This window comes from Gorilla gorilla, chromosome 7, assembly GCF_029281585.2.
Source record: "Gorilla gorilla gorilla isolate KB3781 chromosome 7, NHGRI_mGorGor1-v2.1_pri, whole genome shotgun sequence".
In the NCBI taxonomy this organism is placed as follows: domain Eukaryota; kingdom Metazoa; phylum Chordata; class Mammalia; order Primates; family Hominidae; genus Gorilla; species Gorilla gorilla.
The window spans coordinates 46,791,468-46,814,013 of NC_073231.2; the positions used below are offsets into that span (position 1 = coordinate 46,791,468).

At 37.2% G+C, this 22,546-nt stretch overlaps 1 protein-coding gene across 20 annotated transcripts in view; it reads left to right on the forward strand.

Annotated features, from left to right (window-relative positions):
- STAU2 (staufen double-stranded RNA binding protein 2) overlaps positions 1 to 22,546 on the forward strand; it is a 330,469-nt gene that overhangs the window by 162,749 nt on the left and 145,174 nt on the right. For all 20 annotated transcript variants that reach the window (XM_055349014.2, XM_055349018.2, XM_055349013.2 and 17 more), the window contains one exon: positions 4,411 to 4,471. In XM_055349014.2, the coding sequence (XP_055204989.2) occupies positions 4,411 to 4,471 (61 nt within the window). The remainder of the gene's footprint in view (positions 1 to 4,410; positions 4,472 to 22,546) is intronic.

A 22,546-nucleotide genomic window follows, 5' to 3' on the forward strand; every position in this document is an offset into this window, starting at 1 on the left:
AGTTTTTTTCTAAGCTATAATTCTAAATTGGAAGTAAATTTTCACAGAGTTGGGAAGGCATCGCACCCTTGTCTTGTACCTCCCAGCATTGCTGTTAAAATTTCAACACCTGATTCTTCAGCCTGTATATGAAACTTTTACCACCTTCTCCTCCCTCTCGATGCTTTTCTGTTTTCTCAGGGGTTCTGAGATACGTGTATTTTATATGTGTATTTGATAAATTGTGTTGGACATTTGAGTTTTAATCTAGAAATTCATATACTTTAAACTGAGAAATTTCTTATTTCTTTAATAATTTCTTTACTTTTATTTTTGCTGTTATTTATTTCTGAGATGCCAATCTTATGGATGGTCTTGTGGTTTTTCTTTTCTCCCCCTATTTCTGTTTTTGTTGTTGTTCTGTTTTCTAGGAAGATTTCCTCAAGTTTGTTTTCTAGTCCCTCTCTGACATTTTCACATCAGCTATTTTATTTTTGATTTCCCAGAGTTCTTCCTCATTCTCAGAATATTCCTTTTAAGCCTTCCTATTCTTGTTTAATGGATGTAGTCTTTCTCTTATGTGCCTGAGGATTTTTTTTTTTTTTTTTTTTTGCATTTTTTTTCTTCTGTTCTCCTCATTATCTTTCTGTTCCTTGTGGTTTGGAACTCTGGATGTGTCTTCTGAGGGGCAAATGAGAGAAGAGGCTTGGAATCTTATTTTTCAGTATGAAACCTTGGAACTCCCATCTCCTTATTTGCAGGGTGACACATGGATTTCACCCTCAACTATGCCTGGTATCCAGAGCCTCTCTGTTTTAGCCTCTCCCAACAGGAAACCCCTATTAGGAAGGGGTAGGCACCTGACTGCATGGGGTCAGAGAGGTGATAGGGAGATTTCGTAATACCTTGAAAAGACTTCCAGACAAATCTTTCTGTTTCAGCCCCTTCCAGGATTCATCTTTAAATGTACCAGGTGTACTCCTAATTCTGGAGGCTTTCTAGGGTTCTGGGTGACACATCACCTTACTGTGAGCTCTTTGTTGGCTTCTTCCTCTGCAGGTTAGGTTTCAGTTACTCACATCTGCTAAGCTAGCTACAACTTGTTCATCTGCTTTCCACTTTCCAGATTTTGACTTACCTCCTGCTGTTGCCTCCTATATTTGTTTGCTATAAAGAACTGCTAGAGATTGGGTAATTTATAAAGGAAGAGGTTTAATTGACTCACAGTTCTGCAGGGCTGGCTGGGGAGGCCTCAGGAAACTTAAAATTGTTCCAAAAGGCACCTCTTTATAGGGCAGCAGGAAAGAGAAATGAATACCGAGTAAAAGGGGAAACCCCTTATAAAGCCATCAGATCTTGTCAGACTCATTCACCATCAAGAGAGCAACATGAGGGAACCACCCACTTGATTCAGTTATCTCTACCTGGTTCCACCCTTGACACGTGGGGATTATTACAATTAAAGGTGAGATTTGGGTGGGGACACAGAGCCAAACCATATTATCTCCTTTTATATTTCTCGTTTGTGTCTGAGGGGTACAGTAGAAGAAATACAGAAAGTAAGGATTGGGAGATGAACTGTACTTTGTGCTTGCTGGGTTTCTCCTTTTCAAGAGAGAAGTTCTCATAGTAATTACTTTGACCTCATCTCTCCTGACCTCTTCCCCTTACTCTTCAAACAATGATCTTTAAAAGAAAGAAATTTTGAAGTTAGGCATAGCTCTCAGATGAAAATCATATGTTACCTACTGGATAAATTGTATAATATATACATGTTTTGAGACGGAGTTTCACTCTTGTTGCCCAGGCTGGTGTGCAATGGCACGATCTCGGCTCACTGCAACCTCCGCCTCCCGGGTTCAAGCGATTCTCCTGCCTCAGCCTCCTGAGTAGCTGGGATTACCGGCATGGGCCACCATGCCTGGCTAATTTTGTAGTTCTAGTAGAGACGGGGTTTCTCCATGTTGGTCAGGCTGGTCTTGAACTCCCGACCTCAGGTGAGCCGCTCGCCTCGGCCTCCCAAAGTGCTGGGATTACAGGCTTGAGCCACCACATCCAGCCAATTGTATAGTATTAAGGTAACATAAGCAAGGTAAGGATAGAAGAAATTAGTTTAGTTGAATAAAACAGATTTTATTAATTCCACTTATTAAAAATGAAAAACTTGTTTAGAAAGACTAGAATCCTGTGGCTAATTGTAGAACCGCTCCAGGATTCTGGAAACATAATTATTTCTCTAAGAACCTAAACAGTTGTCAGCACTTTGATAAGTACAGGCTATGTTTTGGAGGTATGAATAAAATTAAAAGTATGGTAGGAATGTAAAAGAAAAATTGAACATACTTTGTTTCTTTCTGTTCACCAGGTTTTCATGTGAATAATTATTTTAGCTGCTTTTCAAAATCTTTTAAATTTCTTTCATCCCTGGAACTGGTCTACTTCTGTTTTCTCTCATTTGTTTTTGCAGTAGTCCTTTCCATCCTGGCCGTACCTTTAGAGCATTCTTCTTAATAGTTCCAAACTCTGTTCTTCATCTCACTGTTTTTCTTTTCATTCTTAGATGGCACAGTTTTACTTAATCTGTAACTTTTTTGTTCATTCCTTTCTTTAGCTTCTTTTTTCTCTCCTGATAATGGCAGTACAAAGGTAGCATGATTACTCTCCTCTAGTTAGAAGATGTAGTTTGATGTCCTGGCACCTGTGCATATTATCTGTGTGACCTTAGAGTAATTACAGGAACTCTAACCCTGTTTGCTTGTCTGTAAAATTGAATGTTAATATCACTTATCTTACCAAATTTTTGTGAGGATGAAAATGAGATAATCCATATTTATGCAAAACACTTAGCACATTAGCAACCCCACTTTTAAATCTTAAGTGTTAGCTATTAGCTATTACTACTATCAGTCTATTTTATTACATAGTAATTTCTCTCTTGTGAAGGATGCCTGTGTTAGCATTTTGCAGTCAAAGGTTATAGCAGCAATCTCTCAGGATGGTAAATGTTGATGAAGACAGGAATTTGTGTTTTAAAGAGATAAAAGAGCTAATTAGAGAAAGATGCTCCCTAGTTCATATGAAGCTGCTGGTTGTTTCTAACATACTGTCAACTTACTCTTCAGGATTCTTTATTTTCGGTTTTGCTTCTGCTGTCTGCCACTATATCTTTCCTTGTCACCCTAAGATGTATGATTAAAAAGGAATGAATTCAATAAGAACAACTTTTTTTTAAAAATGAACATGGGTAAACTATTTGCAGCAATTGTATTTTGTGTTTATATCTAGGCTTAATTATCTATTTGACCTTTGACCCGTTAATATAAATATAAAATGCTGATCATCGTAAGAGATAAGTTACCAGCTGTGCAGAAAGATAATATAACTAAAGTCACTTATTAATTTGATTTGAATACTTACTACTTCAAAGCATCTGCATTTCAGAATGTATTTTATACCAAACACTAATCATTTGGCAAAAGTCAGAATATTACATGTTTTGCTTAAAGTTAGGACTTAGTTTGCTTAAAGTTAGGACTTAAAGTTAGGACTTAGTTTTCAATTTTTTTGTATATGTCTTTTTTAATTTTTTTTTTATATTTGTATTTTTTGTATATGTCATTATAGCAGTATTTGGTGACCCTTACCATAGGACTTTTCTAGATGGACATAGTAACATTTTTGTCTACAGAAATGTTTGATTGTTAGGTTGTTAATTTGACCTCGGGAATCATACAAAAGCTCTTTTGGTCACTTAAGCATTTGTGGTGATGATTATTATATACTATTTTAATAAGATTTACTTTTTGGCCAGGCTTAGTGGCTCACGCTTATAATCCCGGCACTTTGGGAGGCCAAAGTGGGTGGATCATTTGAGGTCAGTAGTTTGAGACCACCCTGGCTAACATGGCGAAACCCCATCTCTACTAAAAATACAAAAATTAGCCGGGCGTGGTGGCAGGTACTTCTAATCCCAGCTACTCGGGAGGCTGAGGCAGGAGAATCCTTGAATCTAGGAGGCGGAGGTTGCAATGAGCCGAGACTAAGCCATTACATTCCAGCCTGGGCAACAGAATGAGACTCTGTCTCAAAAAAAAAAAAAAAAAAAAAAAAAGATTTATTTTTTTCACCACCTAGCTAGAGCTTACATTCTAATAATACATATATTGAATATTGGCTTTATGCCTTGAATTATAAATTTACATGATCAGACAAAAGTAGAAGGACATAAGTAGATTTAGGTGCAGAAAAGGAATAAATGATACCCTTCATGTTAGTTTCTTTTGTAGCCATCATCCCAGGGTCAGAGATAGAGATAATATGCAGAATAACCATGTGAGAGGACTTTGCCTTTGCTTAATTGGTCACCTTTTTTTTTTTTCTTTTTGAATAAGCTTGTTTCTCTGGATTTGAACAATTGATTTAATCTTTCAGACAGGGGAAAACAAAGGATGGAGTGGTCCAAAGCCTGGGTTTCCTGAACCAACAAATAATAGTAAGTTCTCATTTTTATGTTGTCTGCACTTGGTGTTCATCAGTGGCTCAGTGACTAGCTGTCACTGGGATTGGTTGGGTCTATCTGGGTCTGAGAGGCTGTGTTAAGTATTTTGGAGGGTTCAAAGGAGTCCTGGTGTTTGCTTTCCTGAAACTGACAGAATAGCTGGAAAACTAAGACACAGATACACTTAACACAGTTAAGCCATTGCAGACAGACTGCCATTTAATACATGTAGTGATCACATGCTTTTTTAAAGTTGCCATTTTTATTGAAACAACATTATAAAAAATATAAAAATATAAAAAATAATTTAAATATAAAAATAATTTTTATAATAAAAATAAAGAAGTAATTATAAGCTGATTATACTGTCAAATCAACTTTCGAAGTTCCAATTTTTTTATGCACACAAATTTTTATATAATTATGATATACATAAAATTTTATTGTTTTCACTTAACATTGCCTAAGCATTTTTTGCGTTTTGCTGAGTCATTAGAATTTTAATATTTTATTAAAGTCACTAAGTGAAATGTCAGAAGTGTAAGAATACAATTGCTGTTTTGTTCCACTTACAGTATTGTCAAACACTTAAAAAACAATTTCAGTTTACTAATTTTTTTCAAATGTATATGATCAAGATATTTTACATTGGACGTTTAGACATTTTTCCTTAATACTCTCCCTCACTTCCTGAAAAGTATTATTTCACTGAAGTTAACATTTTACTGTAAATCAGTGAATCAAAACATTTGGCTAGTAAAAACACCCAGTCTATCCCATTTCCAACCCTATCTATCTTCTTTACAACCTCTGGACACTGAAAAAGCTTAAATCTGTAAATTATCGTAATCCATGGTTTTAGTCTTTGATATTAGTGGCTCGTCTCTTGATGTATAATGCAATTAGTAACAAATTCTTATCAAAGTATGCTCATAAGAATTGAATTCTTGGATTATCAAAACTAGCCTCTTGAAAAGAATATTTCAGTGAGGTAATGGCATTTTGGGGTTGCTTTCTGGGAATAATTTAAATTAATGTGCTTCTGAGCCCTTGGCCTATATAAATAGGGGTGATGAATATGATGGCCTTAGCACATAGCCCAAGGAAAAAATGGAATCAGTTCAGGATTCCTAGAGTTTGTGTTCAGTTCCTTTGATGTTTGAATATATTGGTTTATAATGATTTGGTGAGGGAATGTAATAAACATGAAATTGATTGCAGTTTTATGTAAAGTACTTAGCACAGTACCTGTTTCCTAGTAAGCACGTAATGAATGTTGATTTCCTTCCATGCCTCCTCCCTCTTGTCTTTTATAAAAATGATACTATTCTATGTAGGTGTGCCAGAAATTCCATTCTTATACTTTTGTCTGTCAGATGGTTTGTGCATACATATGGTGACCAAGAATATATAGCTTATTATTGAATAGTTACATTTAGGCACTAAACATGTTTTTCAAAGAATATAAACTTTATGTATTTTAATATAAAGATCAAATAGTTATTAACTTGACAATTTTAACGTGAAATCACTTTATAGATAACCTGCAGGCTCCATCATTAAACAATGATGTTTTGGCCCCTAGCTTTATGTGTTTGTTTTTTTTTTAACTTGCTAAGGGATACATCTCATGGGATGACAAGTGGGGGATACTTCTGTCCTGTGCAGACATGGGAAGGAATATCACAAAGAGGCCAGTGAGTTTAAGTGATCAGAAATGTGTAAGAATGCATAACGGGTTTGCTTGAGACGTAAAGTTAGAAGTGAGAAAACTATTTGAAGCCAGCTTAAAACTTAACCAGACGGTTAATGCTTTAGGAATTCCTGGTCTACAATGGTTCAGATTAAGGCTTTGAAATAAGAATGTTCTGTTATCCCTTCCCAGCTGTAAGGAGGTGAGAAAGCTGCTCTAAGAGTTCTTTGAATGAACACTGGATTGTCCCTTCCTTGGATTACGATAGAGGATAAGGGCAGCCCAGCTCTGAAAAGTAGCTGTTTCTTCCCCAAGGGTTAGTTCTCACAAGTGAAACCTGAGTCCCCTTGAGCCAGCTCATTGGCACTTAAATACATTAGGAAGAAGTTGGACTGTGCTTAGGAATTGATCATTCAGATGATGGACAAATTAGCTGAAAATTAATTTAAATTCATATATTATGGTAATATTTAGGTTAACTTCTTAATCAGTTTCTTAAGTTTGAAATTGTATTCTAAATGGTTTCTGTCCTGTGAAGAATACCGGAGTTAGCATTTTGCAGGCAAAGGTTAGAGCAGGGATCTTGTGGGATGGCACATGTGGGGGAAGACAGGAGTTTGAGATTGCCAGTGCTGGCTGCCTCACTGACATACTGTCTGACCTTGAACAACTCAATTTACATCTTATTATTCAATTTTCTCTGTTAAGAGTTATGCATACTAATTTATAATGTTGAGAATCTTTAATTATGTAACATTTATAAAATGATTACCCATCCTTGAATAACATCTGAAAAGGTAACATATTACTTTGTGAAAAACACTGTCATCATGAAATGGCTAACTCACTATGGTTTTTTGTTTGTTATGTTTTGTTAAACTCTACATTGCTTCAAAATTGTAGTTTTAAAGATCAAATTTTTAGCCACCCATTATTTGGATAAATAATACGAAATTAGCTTGGAACCATAATGTACAAAAATGAAAAGGGAATGCAGAATTGGAAAGGGGAAAGAGGGGAATTTTAATCTGGCATAGCACCTAACTACAAGTAGACAAAAAACATTAATGTACATGTGCATTTAATTTTTTAAGTGGAAGATATTTTTTAAAAGATTACAGTCATAGGAAACTGCTAACAATTACAACTAGAAAATAGTTTAAATGGTTTTGCAAGTGATTGTGATTACATAGCCTGGTTCCTCAATTTATTTTCCTTGCTTGATTGCCTGCAGATTTAAAATATGGACCTCATTTTTGGGTGCTGCTCAGGCTTTCTTCATTGTACTGAAATGCAGCAGAAGGTAGACTATTCTAAGTGTGTTTTTATCCTTTGAATCACTGTAATAGTTATGTTGAAGAATAAAAACACATAACTCTGTAATGTGAGGTTTATGTTAAGTTTAGCATAGGGCAATTTTATGCTTGGTGTACACATAAAAAACTAGATTTTTACAGATGAATGAATAACTTTTTTAAAAAAAGATCATGAATTTTAAAGATCTACTGACAGCTCACGGCTCTTGGAAAACTGTAAAATATTTAGATACAGTTCAGCTGATAACATCTCTTTTTGTATTCACATTCCATGTTTCTTATTAATACAGGCTTTTACTTAAAAGCAGGTTCATAGTTTCTTAAAGGTGAACTGTAGCTTAATTCAAGATTGGACTAAGCTCAAAGGTATTCACTGGTATGTGCCGAATCCACCCACTAAAAGATTATTCAGAGGCATTTTTCACATAAATATTTTTCCGTTAACCTTTTAAAAAGTTTTATTTAGCCCCTGTGAAATATGCTGGCACTTGTAGGTTCATTAGAGATGACCAAAGACAAATACTTGTGGAATGAGATAGCATTCTTATTGACCTCTTTAGGATCTTAGTTGACTTACCAATATTTTTGTCACTTTTGTTTCATATGCATGTATTATTAAACACTGAACACCCTGAAACCAGGAGGCTACACTGTCCCAGTGATATGACGTTGGGTAGATTGCCTGCTGGTTTCCCAAATGCTGTGTACTATATTTAGAACCTCTAGTGTTTTTTTTTTGTTTTTTTTGGGGGGGGGGGGTAGGGGGTGGGAGATAGAAGGGAGGTATATAAGTGTTGGACTTTTAAGGTAACAGATTAATATATACTTTCTTTAATAGTGTTTTGAGAGAGCTCTCTGAACAAATTCCCTTTGGGGTTCCCATAGTAGAAACCACTTTGTAGTGAGACAGTTAAAACAGTTGGAGCCAATTGGATGTAAATATAAAGCTGAGTGATCCAACTTAATTATTTCTTTAGACATAAATACTGTGTTAGAAATGTAAGAATGTAGCCAGCTTTTAGTGATCTTATTTAGAAGGATTGGTGGGGGTTACTTGTACTGGGCAGCCCAGTCCCTGAATACCTGGTTGTTTTCAAACAAAGGTCCCGTAAATAGAGGGCTATCTGAAGCAATTGGGAGCAATGGGAACATACATATTCTCATTGCTGTCCGTTTGAGCCTGCAGGTAGAATTGCTGCTTCTCCTCTGAACACAGGAGGAAAGATCCAAATATTTCAGAATGATATCATCCTTCTTTTACATTGATGACTGTATATTAGACCTACCTGAGTGGTGAGAAGCTATAGTCTTTAAAAAATTACATTGACAAGAATTCTCCTTTCTTGCCTACTGAATCTAGGAAGGAAGATTAGAGGTAATGTTAAGCTTGCCTCTGTTTTAGTCATACCAGTTGAGTCTGTCTTTAAAGATCCATTGATTTAAAGGAAAAAGAATCTGAAATTAGAGAGTAAGTTTTTAATCAGATTAGCACAGATAACATGTTTTTCTGCAATATTCTCAGGAAAGATTTAATGAATTTAAATTGTGATTTTAAAAACTCGCTTGGCTCATTTTTACATGTAAAAAGGTATCAGATACATTTTTTTAAAAAATGGAAATAATATGAGCATTTTTAGGATGCATTCATTGCAGTATGATAGTGTTTTTAAGCATAAGAGCAACGGATGAAACCATAAAGTAAAAAAGATGGATTTATATACGTAAATGCTAAAAACAAGTTCAAGGAGCCGCATAAGAAAATAAAAAGGCAAATGACAGTATAAATTGCAGCATAGCAACAAATTGAATATATGCAAAGGACACATAAAAATCAATTTTTTAAAAAAAGGCAAACACCCCAATGGCCAAAGGTCTTAAGAAGACAATTAAAAAGAGCAGATAAGAAATCATGAAAAAATGTTTAGCAATCAGGAAAATGGGGATTAAAAATAAATGTTATGAAATTTCTGATCCACGCAAATTGTCAGGGATTTAAAAATGATACTTCCAACTGTTGGGGAAACAGACTGTCACATGCTGCTGATGGGACTCTGACTTATTGTCATTCTGAAGGGAATTAGCCATAAGTATACAGAGCTTAGGCCCATTTCTTTGTAGAGCTTGGCTAAAACATATGGAAAAATAGATTAGTTTTCCATAATGAACATATACTGGTTTTATAATCAGAAAAAAATGAAGAATATTTAAAACACTTACATTTACAAACTTTGGCCTGAAATACACAATCTGACTGCATTTAAGCATAAATATTATATATGTGTGTGTGTATATATATATATATATATAATTTTTTTTTTTTTTTTTTGAGATGGAGTCTTGCTCTGTCGCCCAGGCTGGAGTGCAGTGGCGCAATCTCGGCTCACTGCAAGCTTCGCCTCCCGGGTTCATACCCTCTCCTGCCTCAGCCTTCCCAGTAGCTGGGACTATAGGCGCCTGCCACCACGCCCGGCTAATTTTTTGTATTTTTAGTAGAGACGGGGTTTCATTGTGTTAGCCAGGATGGTCTCGATCTCCTGACCTTGTGATCTGCCCCCCTTGGCCTCCCAAAGTGCTGGGATTACAGGCGTGAGCCGGTGTACCCGGCCATAAATATTATATTTAAACAGCTAGGGAAGCAGAATTATCTGTATACTGAAGTCTTGAGGAAACTTTTCTGAAGGTAAAGAAGAAACAGTTTTCTAGAGTCTGAATGAAATTTCAATTTCTGAAATGTATGCTGTAATTTAGAATGTGTACTGTGTATTCTAAGAGGTCTATGGGGATCAAAAGGTGTTTAAAATTAGTATTTTCAAAATTAGGAGCAGACTGTAATGATAACACAGATAAATATCTTGCAGAAATTCAAAGTTGAAGTATTAAGAACTACTTAATTGCTTTTCTCTGTTAGCAAAGAAACTTTACAATAAGCATAAGGAGAAAATAAAGGTAATGCTCCTAATTACTCATTCAGTTTGTCTAGAAAGATGGAGTTTTATAAAATCTTAAAGTGTATTACAATTTGTGAAGAAACATTAACTGCTATTATTTTTAAAGAAAAATAGGCAATATTTGATGCATAACGTATTTAATACTTACATAAGTTATGAAGCAAAATAATGAACACCCATGAACCCACCGCCCAATTTAAGAACTAGACATTACCAATATATTTACCTTCACCTTTGTTCTCCTCTTTCATATCCCCCATTGGCTATGCCTCCCCCAGCAGAAGTAGCCACTATCTCTGAATTTTATATGTAGTCGCCCCACCCTTTATTCCTCATAATTTCATCAAATAAATGAGTCCTTATCAGTATTTATTTAATTTTGCTTTTTTTTTTTAAACTTTAGAAAAATAGCGTCGTATGGTATATTGCCGTCTGGAATTCTGCCCTTTCCCGCCCCCCACTTAAGATTGCAATTTAAGATTATTTTGTTTTGTTACATAAAGTATTTCATCCACTATGTGAATATCCCATAGTGATTTATCCATTCATCTGTTGGTCCACAGTTGGGATATTTTCAGGATTTTGTGATTATAAACAATATTATTATGAACATTTTTGAACATTTCTATGGGTGCACATGTATAAGAGTTTCTGGGAGTGGAATATAATATGTATAAGTTCAAATTTACAAGAAATACCAGTTGTTTCATGGTGGGAGGGCCCTTCAAAGTATCTAATTTTCCATGCTGTAACAAGTAGAAATCTTTTATCATTTTTTACCTTCAATTTCATTTTTGATAATGAATTTAGTTGAAGTTTAGTTCAAATTCCACTATTTGATTAATTTTATTTTTCATTTTCTATTTTTACTGGGGTTTTTGAATGGGGAAAAATTAAAAATGCAAAACAGCTCTCCGTATTTTTTGTCCTCATTAGTGCAGTGGCCACCCTGACCTTCAAGGAAGTAACTTGTGGTTGTTTTTTTGTGTGTGTATTGTCCCAGAATTTATATATATAGTTTATATACATATGTATAAATGTATATACATTTTATACACACATATATACACACACAAATTCAAATATATATTATTCAATCCCCTAGCCTTTTGAACATGCTGTTCTACCCATTTTTTTTTTAGCTTAACAGTATGTCCTGAAGATCCTTTCCTATTGATATGTATAGGGATTTATTATTATTTAATCAATTTTTCACAGATGGATATTTAGGTTGTTTATAGTATTTTCCTATTATCTGCCATGTAAAAACCTCATACATAAGTAATTTTACGTATGTGGTAGCATATTTGTTGGAGAAATTCCTACAAAGGAATTACTCCATTACAGAGTATGTATCCTTTTAATTTTGATGGATGTTGCCAGAGTGCTGTCAATAGACATCAGTTTACGTCTCTACCATCAGTGTAGGAGATTTCCTGTTTCCCTACAGCTTCAGGAACACAGTGTGCTATCAAAGTTCTGAATCTTTGCCAATTTGATAGTTGAAATATGGTATTCAGTATAGTTTTATTTTGCATTTCTCTTATTAAGAATGAGACTATGTATTTGGTAGATCTATGAGCCATTTCTATACTTTTTCTGTGAATGACATAACCATATCTGATGTCCATTTGGAAATTAGATTGGTTAGTCTTTTTCTCTTTTTTTTTTTTTTTTTACTTGGTAGGACTGTGTGCATCTGTGTGCCTTTATGACATGAAAATTCTTTTCTGTTTTAAAGTTTGGTTTTTCTTTTTAATATATTTGAATGACATTTTAAAATAGTCTTTTCTTTTATAGTATGTGTAAGTTGGGTATAATAAATAATACATTTCTGACTCTGAAATTAAAAACATTTCTTTATTTTTATTTTATTTTATTTATTTATTTATTTTATTGTACTTTAAGTTCTAGGGTACATGTGCACAATGTGCAGGTTTGTTACATATGTATACATGTGCCATGTTGGTGTGCTGCACCCGTTAACTCGTCATTTACATTAGGTATATCTCCTAATGCTATCCCTCCCTCAGCCCCCTACCCCATGACAGGCCCCAGTGTGTGATGTTCCTCACCCTGTGTCCAAGTATTCTCATTGTTCACTTCCCACCTATGAGTGAGAACATGCAGTGTTTGGTTTTCTGTCCTTGCGATAGTTTGCTCAGAATGCTGGTTTCCAGCTTTATCCATGTCCCTACAAAGGACATGAAGTCATCCTTTTTCTATGACTGCATAGTATTCCATGGTGTATATGTGCCACATTTTCTTAATCCAGTCTATCATTGATGGACTTTTGGGTTGGTTCCAAGTCTTTGCTATTGTGAATAGTGCCACGATAAGCATACATGTGCATGTGTCTTTATAGCAGCATGATTTATAATCCTTTGGGTATATACCCAGTAATGGGATGGCTGGGTCAAATGGTATTTCTAGTTCTAGACTCTTGACGAGTGGCCACACCATCTTCCACAATGGTTGAACTAGTTTGCAGTTCCACCAACAGTGTAAAAGTGTTCCTATTTCTCCACATCCTCTCCAGCACCTGTTGTTTCCTGACTTTTTAATGGTCGCCATTCTAACTGGTGTGAGATGGTATCTCATTGTGGTTTTGATTTGCATTTCTCTGATGGCTAGTGATGATGAGCATTTTTTCATGTGTCTTTTGGCTGCATAAATGTCTTCTTTTGAGAAGTGTCTGTTCATATTCTTTGCCCACTTTTTGATGGGGTTGCTTGATTTTTTCTTGTAAATTTGTTTAAGTTCTTTGTAGATTCTGGATATCAGCCCTTTGTCAGATGGGTAGATTGCAAAAATTTTCTCCTATTCTGTAGGTTGCCTGTTCACTCTGATGGTAGTTTCTTTTGCTGTGCAGAAGCTCTTTAGTTTAATTAGATCCCATTTGTCAATTTTGGCTTTTGTTGCCATTGTTTTTGGTGTTTTAGTCATGAACTCCTTACCCATGCCTGTGTCCTGAATGGTATTGCCTAGGTTTTCTTTTAGGGTTTTTGTGGTTTTAGGTCTAACATTTCAGTGTTTAATCCATCTTGAATTAATTTTTGTATAAGGTGTAAGGAAGGGATCCAGTTTCAGCTTTCTACATATGGCTAGCCAGTTTTCCCAGCACCATTTGTTGAATAGGGAATCCTCTCCCCATTTCTGTTTTTGTCAGGTTTGTCAAAGATCAGATGGTTGTAAATGTGTGGTATTATTTCTGAGGGCTCTGTTCTGTTCCATTGGTCTATATCTCTGTTTTGGTATGAGTACCCTGCTGTTTTGGTTACTGTAGCTTGGTAGTATAGTTTGAAGTCAGGTAGCATGATGCCTCCAGCTTTGTTCTTTTGGCTTAGGATTGACTTGGCAATGCAGGCTTTTTGGTTCCATATGAACTTTAACGTAGGTTTTTCCAATTCTGTGAAGAAAGCTATTGGTAGCTTGATGGCAATGGCATTGAATCTATAAATTACCTTGGGCAGTATGGCCATTTTCACGATATTGATTCTTCTTATCCATGAGCATGGAATGTTCTTCCATTTGTTTGTGTCCTCTTTTATGTTGTTGAGCACTGGTTTGTAGTTCTCCTTGAAGAGGTCCTTCACATCCCCTTGTAAGTTGGATTCCTAGGTATTGTATTCTCTTTGAAGCAATTGTGAATGGGAGTTCACTCATGATTTGGCTCTCTGTTTTTCTGTTACTGGTGTATAGGAATGCTTGTGATTTTTGCACATTGATTTTGTATCCTGAGACATTGCTGAAGTTGCTTATCAGCTTAAGGGGATTTTGGGCTGAGACAACGAGGTTTTCTAAATATACAATCATGTCGTCTGCAAACAGGGACAATTTGACTTCCTCTTTTCCTAATTAAATACCCTTTCTTTCTTTCTCTCCCCTGCCTGATTGCCATGGCCAGGACTTCCAACACTATGTTGAATAGGAGTGGTGAGAGAGGGCATCCCTGTCTTGAGCCAGTTTTCAAAGGGAATGCTTCCAGTTTTTGCCCATTCAGTATGATATTGGCTGTGGGTTTGTCATAAATAGCTCTTATTATTTTGCGATACATCCCATCAATACCTAGTTTATTCAGAGTTTTTAGCATGAAGGGCTGTTGAATTTTGTCAAAGGCCTTTTCTGCATCTATTGAGATAATCGTGGTTTTCGTCTTTGGTTCTCTTTATATGCTGGATTACATTTATTGATTTGCATTTGTTGAACCAGCCTTGCATCCCAGGGATGAAGCCAACTTGATCGTGGTGGATAAGCTTTTTGATGTGTTGCTGGATTCGGTTTGCCAGTATTTTATTGAGGATTTTTGCATCAATGTTCATTAGGGATACTGGTCTAAAATTCTCTTTTTTTTTGTTGTGTCTCTGCCAGGCTTTGGTATCAGGATGATGTTGGCCTCAAAAAATGAGTTAGGGAGGATTCCCTCTTTTTCTATTGATTGGAATAGTTTCAGAAGGAATGGTATCAGCTCCTCTTTGTACCTCTGGTAGAATTCAGCTGTGAATCCATCTGGTCCTGGAATTTTTTTGGTTGGTAGCTGTTAATTATTGCCTCAATTTCAGAGCCTGTTATTGGTCTATTCAGGGATTCAAGTTCTTCCTGGTTTAGTCTTGGGAGGGTGTATGTGTCCAGAAATCTATCCATTTCTTCTAGATTTTCTAGTTTATTTGCATAGGGGTGTTTATAGTATTCTCTGATGGTAGTTTGTATTTCTGTGGGATGGGTGGTGATATCCCCTTTATCATTTTTTATTGCGTCTATTTGATTCTTCTGTCTTTTCATCTTTATTAGTCTTGCTAGCGGTCTATCAATTTTGTTGATCTTTTCAAAAAACCGCTTCCTGGATTCATTGATTTTTTTGAAGGATTTTTTGTGTCTCTATCTCCCTTAGTTCTGCTCTGATCTTAGTTATTTCTTGCCTTCTGCTAGCTTTTGAATGTGTTTGCTCTTGCTTCTCTAGTTCTTTTAATTGTGATGTTAGGGTGTCAATTTTAGATCTTTCCTGCTTTCTCTTGTGGGCATTTAGTGCTATAAATTTCCCTCTATACACTGCTTTAAATATGTCCCAGAGATTCTGGTATGTTGTGTCTTTGTTCTCATTGGTTTCAAAGAACATCTTTATTTCTGCCTTCATTTCGTTATGTACCCAGTAGTCATTCAGGAGCAGGTTGTTCAGTTTCCATGTAGTTGAGTGGTTTTGAGTGAGTTTCTTAATGCCTGAGTTCTAGTTTGATTGCACTGTGGTCTGAGAGACAGTTTGTTATAATTTCTGTTCTTTTACATTTGCTGAGGAGTGCTTTACTTCCAACTCTGTGATCAATTTTGGAATAAGTGCGATGTGGTGCTGAGAAGAATGTATATTCTGTTGATTTGGGGTGGAGCGTTCTGTAGATGTCTATTAGGTCCACTTGGTGCAGAGCTGAATTCAATTCCTGTATTTCCTTGTTAACTTTCTGTCTCATTGATCTGTCTAATGTTGACAGTGGGGTGTTTAAAGTCTCCCATTATTATTGTGTGGGAGTCTAAGTCTCTTTGTAGGTCTCTAAGGGCTTGCTTTATGAATCTGGGTGCTCCTGTATTGGGTGCATATATATTTAGGATAGTTAGCTCTTCTTGTTGAATTGATCCCTTTACCATTATGTAATGGCCTTCTTTGTGTCTTTTGATCTTTGTTGGTTTAAAGTCTGTTTTATCAGAGACTAGGATTGCAACCCCTGCTTTTTTTTGTTTCCCATTTGCTTGGTAGATCTTCCTCCATCCCTTTATTTTGAGCCTATGTGTATCTCTGCATGTGAGATGGGTCTCCTGAATACAGCACACTGATGGGTCTTGACTCTTTATCCAAACTGCCAGTCTGTCTTTTAATTGGAGCATTTAGCCCATTTACTAAAATCTCTCAGCATTTGCTTGTTTGTAAAGGATTTTATTTCTCCTTCACTTATGAAGCTTAGTTTGGCTGGAAATGAAATTCTGGGTTGAAAAATCTTTTTTTTTTTTTTTTTTTAAGAATGTTGAATATTGGCCCCCACTGTCTTCTGGCTTGTAGGGTTTCTGCAGAGAAATCTGCTGTTAGTCTGATGGGCTTCCCTTTGTGGGTAACCTGACCTTTCTCTCTGGCTGCCCTTAAAATTTTTTCCTTCATTTCAGCTTTGGTGAATCTGACAATTACGTGTCTTGGGGTTGCTCTTCTTGAGGAGTATCTTTGTGGCATTCTCTGTATTTCCTGAATTTGAATGTTGGCCTGCCTTGCTAGGTTGGGGAAGTTCTCTGGGATAATATCCTGCAGAGTGTTTTCCAACTTGGTTCCGTTCTCCCCGTCACTTTCAGGTACACCAATCAGACGTAGATTTGGTCTATTCACATAGTCCGGTGTTTCTTGGAGGCTTTCTAGATTGGGGAAGTTCTCCTGGATAATATCCTGCAGAGTGTTTTCCAACTTGGTTCCATTCCCCCCGTCACTTTCAGGTACACCAATCAGACGTAGATTTGGTCTTTTCACATAGTCCCATATTTCTTCACTTATGAAGTTTAGTTTGGCTGGATATGAAATTCTTGGTTGAAAATTCTTTTCTTTATGAATGTTGAATATTGGCCCCCACTCTCTTCGGGCTTGTAGAGTTTCTGCCGAGATATCAGCTGTTAGTCTGATGGGCTTCCCTTTGTGGGTAACCTGACCTTTCTCTCTGGCTGCCCTTAACATTTTTTCCTTCATTTCAGCTTTGGTGTATCTGACAATTATATGTCTTGGAGTTGCTCTTCTTGAGGAGTATCTTTGTGGCATTCTCTGTATTTCCTGAATTTGAATGTTGGCCTGCCTTGCTAGGTTGGGGAAGTTCTCCTGGATAAAATCCTGCAGAGTGTTTTCCAACTTGGTTCCATTCTCCCCTTCACTTTCAGGTACACCAATCAGACGTAGATTTGGTCTTTTCACATAGTCCCATATTTCTTGGAGGCTTTGTTCATTTCTTTTTACTCTTTTTTTCTCTAAACTTCTCGCTTTATTTCATTAGTTTAATCTTTAATCACTGATACCCTTACTTCCACTTGATCAAATCAGTACTGAAGCTTGTGCATGCGTCACGTAGTTCTTGTGCCATGGTTTTCAGCTCCATCAGGTCATTTAAAGTCTTCTCTACACTGTTTATTCTAGTTAGCCATTTGTCGAATCTTTTTTCAAGGTTTTTAGCTCCTTTGCAATGGGTTTGAACATCCTCCTTTAGCTTGGAGAAGTTTGTTGTTACCGATCATCTGAAGCCTTCTTCTCTCAGCTTGTAAAAGTCGTTCTCCATCCAGCTTTTTTCCATTGCTGGCGAGGAGCTGTATTCCTTTGGAGGAGAAGAGGCATTCTGATTTTTAGAATTTTCAGCTTTCCTGCTCTGGTTTCTCCCCATCTTTGTGGTTTTATCTACCTTTGGTCTTTGATGATGGTGATGTACAGATGGGGTTTTGGTGTGGATGTCCTTTCTGTTTGTTAGTTTTCCTTCCAACAGTCAGGACCCTTAGCTGCAGGTCTGTTGGAGTTTGCTGGAGGTCCACTCCAGATCCTGTTTGCCTGGGTATCACCAGCGGAGGCTGCAGAACAGCAAATATTGCAGAACGACAAATATTGCTGCCTGATCGTTCCTGTGGAAGCTTCGTCTCAGAGGGGCACCCAGCTGTATGAGGTGTCAGTCAGCCCCTACTGGAAGGTGTCTCCCAGTTAGGCTTCTCGGGGGTCAGGGACCCACTTGAGGTGGCAGTCTGTCTGTTCTCAGATCTCAGACTCCATGCTGGGAGAACCACTACTCTCTTCAAACCTGTCAGACAGGGACGTTTAAGTCTGCAGAAGTTTCTGCTGACTTTTGTTCCCCTATGCCCTGCCCCCAGAGGTGGAGTCTACAGAGGTGGGCAGGCCTCCTTGAGCTGTGGTGGGCTCCACCCAGTTCGAGCTTCCCGGCTGCTTTGTTTACCTACTCAAGCCTCAGCAATGGCGGACGGCCCTCCCCCAGCCTCACTGCCACTTTGCAGTTTGATCTCAGACTGCTGTGCTAGCAGTGAGCGAGGCTCTGTAGGCATGGGACCCTCTGAGCCAGGCGCGGGATATAATCTCTTGGTGTGCCGTTTGCTAAGACCGTTGGAAAAGCGCAGTATTAGGGTGGCAGTGTCCCGATTTTCCAGGTACCGTCTGTCACAGCTTCCCTTGTCTAGGAAAGGGAATTCCCCGACCCCTTGTGCTTCCCAGGTGAGATGATGCCCCACCCTGCTCCGTGTGCTGCACCCACTGTCTGACAAGCCCCAGTGAGATGAACCTGGTACCTCAGTTGGAATGCAGAAATCACCCGTCTTCTGCATCGCTCACACTGGGAGCTGCAGCATGGAGCTGTTCCTATTTGGCCATCTTGGAACCTCCAATCAAAACATTTTCTTTTAAGTTATCTTCTGGAACTCTTATAGTTTCATTTTTTGAAATCTTGAAGTCTTGATCCATCTGTTATTTATACTGAAAGTATGGACCCAACTTTATTCCCCACTGCATTGAGAGTTCACTGTTACCATATACTAAGATTATGAATTTGGTATTGTTCCAGACTTTCTATTCTCCTCTGTTCATCTAACTATTTATGTGCCAGTTTTAATCGTTGTCTTTTTTTTTTTTTCTTGAGATAGGGTCTCACTCTGTTAGCAAAACTCTGTCAGTTGTGCAGTGGCATGATCATAGCTCATTGCAGACTTGAACTCCTGGGCTCAAGGGATCCTTTTGCCTCAGCCTTTCAAGTAGCTAATTTTACAGGCACGTGGCACCACACCCAGCTTTGCCCCCACTCCCCCCACTAGAGACAAGGTCTTGCAGAGTTGCCCAGGCTTGTCTCAAACTCCTGGCCTGAAGTCATCCTGCCTTGGCTTCCCAAAGTGTTAAGATTATAGGCATGAGCCACTGCACCCAGCTTAATCATTGAGTGTTTCTTGTGTTTTAACATGAGTCAGTTTAAAGTAATGTGTGTTTTAAACAAATGTGAATAAAGATGTACTTGGTCTGTAATCTTCTTGCACATACTACATGGAGTACAAGTAATTGAAAAGACAAAAATCTCCTTCCTTGGCAACAGAAATAAGAGATGTGAGAGTAGTCAAAGCATCAATTATGAAGCACTAAAATAAGCAACAGGGAACTAACTGTATGGTTGAAAACTGTTAAGGTTCAGGAAGGCAGTGCGGATAGTTTCCCTAAAACTTCTTTGTATAATGTTAATGCATCATTCATTCTTTCATTTTTTTAGAAAGTGTTTGTTTATTATAGTGTACCCTTTTTGGTATTATTGATGATTTCAGTAGTTTTTAAAGATGAAATTGCTTATTGAAAGACGAGTCCATATTTAAGATAAACACCACCATCCCTCCCAACTCCCCCCTCCCCCCCAGCAAGTAAGAAAAGGTGGGATGCCTGTAATCCCAGCACTTCAGGGGCTGAGGTGGGTAGATCACTTGAGGTCAGGAGTTTGAGACCAGCCTGGCCAACACGGTGAAACCCCATCTCTACTAAAAATACAAAAATTTGCCAGGCATGGTGTGGCACATGCCTATAATTCCAATTACTCAGGAGGCCAAGGTGGGAGAATTGCTTGAACCTGGGAGGTGGAGGTTGCAGTGAGCACAGATTGTGCCACTGCAGCCTGCACCACAGAGTGAGTGAGACTTCATCTTAAAAAAAAAAAAAAAAGAGAGAGAGACAAATATTATTTGAAAAAAATACCAGTTTTTTAAATCGTTTTTAAATCGTTTTCTTGTTGCCCAGGCTGGAGTGCAGTGGTGTAATCTCGGCTCACTGCAACCTCCACCTCACGGATTCAAGTGATTGTTCTGCCTCAGCCTCCCGAGTAGCTGGGATTACAGGCATATGCCACCACACCTGGCTAATTTTGTATTTTTAGTAGAGATGGAGTTTCTCCATGTTGGTCAGGCTAGTCTCGAACTCCCAACCTGAGGTGATCTGCCCGCCTCGGCCTCCCAAGGTGCTGGGATTACAAGCTTGAACCACTGCGCCCGGCCTTTTTTTTAATCTTAAAAAGTAAATCATATAGCACAGTATCTGGCATTGTTGGTGCTCAGTATTTGAGCAAATGCGAGAATTGCATTTTCACTTTTTTCCCCACTGTATTAATGATCTTTTGAGTAGTTTATAACATATAACAATTAGAATTCTAGGAATTTAGGTGTGATCCAGACCTGAGATTCTCAGCGTGGTATTGTTGGATTCAATATAATAATGGTTGGCATAATTAGTATTTCAGCAACCTAATGGAAGTAATACAGTTACTCTTAGTAGATTGCTTTGCTTTGGATTAGAATTTTATTTGAATTCAGACCTCAAGATGTTCTGAATCTCAGGTTGGCAGTCTTTGAAAGATGATTTATTATTACGTAATAAATGCAGTCTGTCTGAAAGACAGATCCTTTAAGCATGGTATACATAGAAGAAAAACAACATAAGGAGTCTTAAGTGTGAAAAGGTTGGAGAATGTCCAACCTCACATGTTTTACATACAGGAAAATTGAGGCTCAGTTGATTTTATAACGGGTCTAAAGACACTCTTAGTTAAAGGTAGTGAAGACTTGAACTCATGTCTTCTGACTCCAGGGTCTCTGCAGTTGCCACTAGACAGCACCTTTATTTCTAGATATATCATTTGCTGGTAATTAAAGGAAAAAAAGAGAATAGTGTTTTTAAGAAATTCCATTAAAATTAAGTACGCATTTTTTTGAAAGAATGTTTTATATATCATGTACCAGAATCTTTTTTTATAAAACATTTAAGATGTTTTATTACATGGAAAATGTTCAAACTATTGTTTCAGATACCAGATTGATATTTGGGTGGATCATGTAAAAACACTAAATGGCTGAGAAACTATGTGAAATGTTTGTTTTAACTATTATTACATCAGTGACACAGCCATCTACATTACTTGATTTTTCTTAAGATTTAAAAAAACTTTAGTAATAGTCAAATTTAAAAAACACTCATCAGGCTTTTTGGGTGATGTTATTCAAGTGTGTTCTTTTATTCCAAGCTTTCTGGTTTGTGTTAAGATGATTCATAGATTATTAGGGCTGAAAGAGATTTTCAAGTTCCTTAAGACTAATTCATTTTACAGATGAAGAAAGCATGATAAGGAGAATATCTGCTGCCTCAACTCAAACCCAGATAGCTGGGCTCCAGTCTGGTGCATTTACCAATGTACTATTGTTGTTTTTACTTTATTACATTTTGTGTTAATACAGAACATTAGACTTCTTTTTTTTGCTTTACCACTAAAAAAATTAAATACAGTAAGTTCTTAACATCATTGATGGGTTCTTGGAAACTACTACTTTAAGTGAAATGACATATAACGAAATCAGTTTTACCATAGGCTGATTGATATAAACAAGAGTTAAGTTCTTACAACATATTTGTGGTTAGAGAAATATCACCAGACTTCTCAATAAAGACGCAAATTGTAATATTAAACATTGAAATAAATATGAGCTTACATGTACAATTAAGAAAGTTTAATAAAAACAAGATAATTGTTTACTCAATGTGGGGTGAATAAGTGAGTGATAGCAGTCATGGTGGTGGTGGGTTAAATCAAAGTATAAATGTTTGCAAAGTGAAAATTGTAAGCAGTACTTCCTACCACCACACAATTAAAAAACAAACAATAACAAATATGGTGGGCTCACTGAACACTTTTATACTGCATTGTTTATTGTTGTGCATTTGTGTAATGTATTAGTCTGTTTTTGCAGTGCTGTAAAGAGATACCTGAGACTGAGTAATTTATAAAGAAAAGAGGTTTAATTGGATAATAGTTCTGCAGGCTGTTCAGGATTTTGCTTCTGGGAAGGCCTCAGGAAGCTTACAGTCATGGCAGATGGCAAAGGGGAAGCAAGCACATCTTCACATGGCCAGCAGGAGAGAGAGAGCAAGCAGGGGAGGTGCTACACACTTTCAAACAGGCAAATCTTGTGAACACTCTATCAGGAGAACAGCAAGGGGGAAGTCCGCCCCCATGATTCAATCACCTCCCACCAGGCCCCTCCTCCATCACTGGGACTCCAATTCCACATGAGATTTGGGTGCAGACTCAGA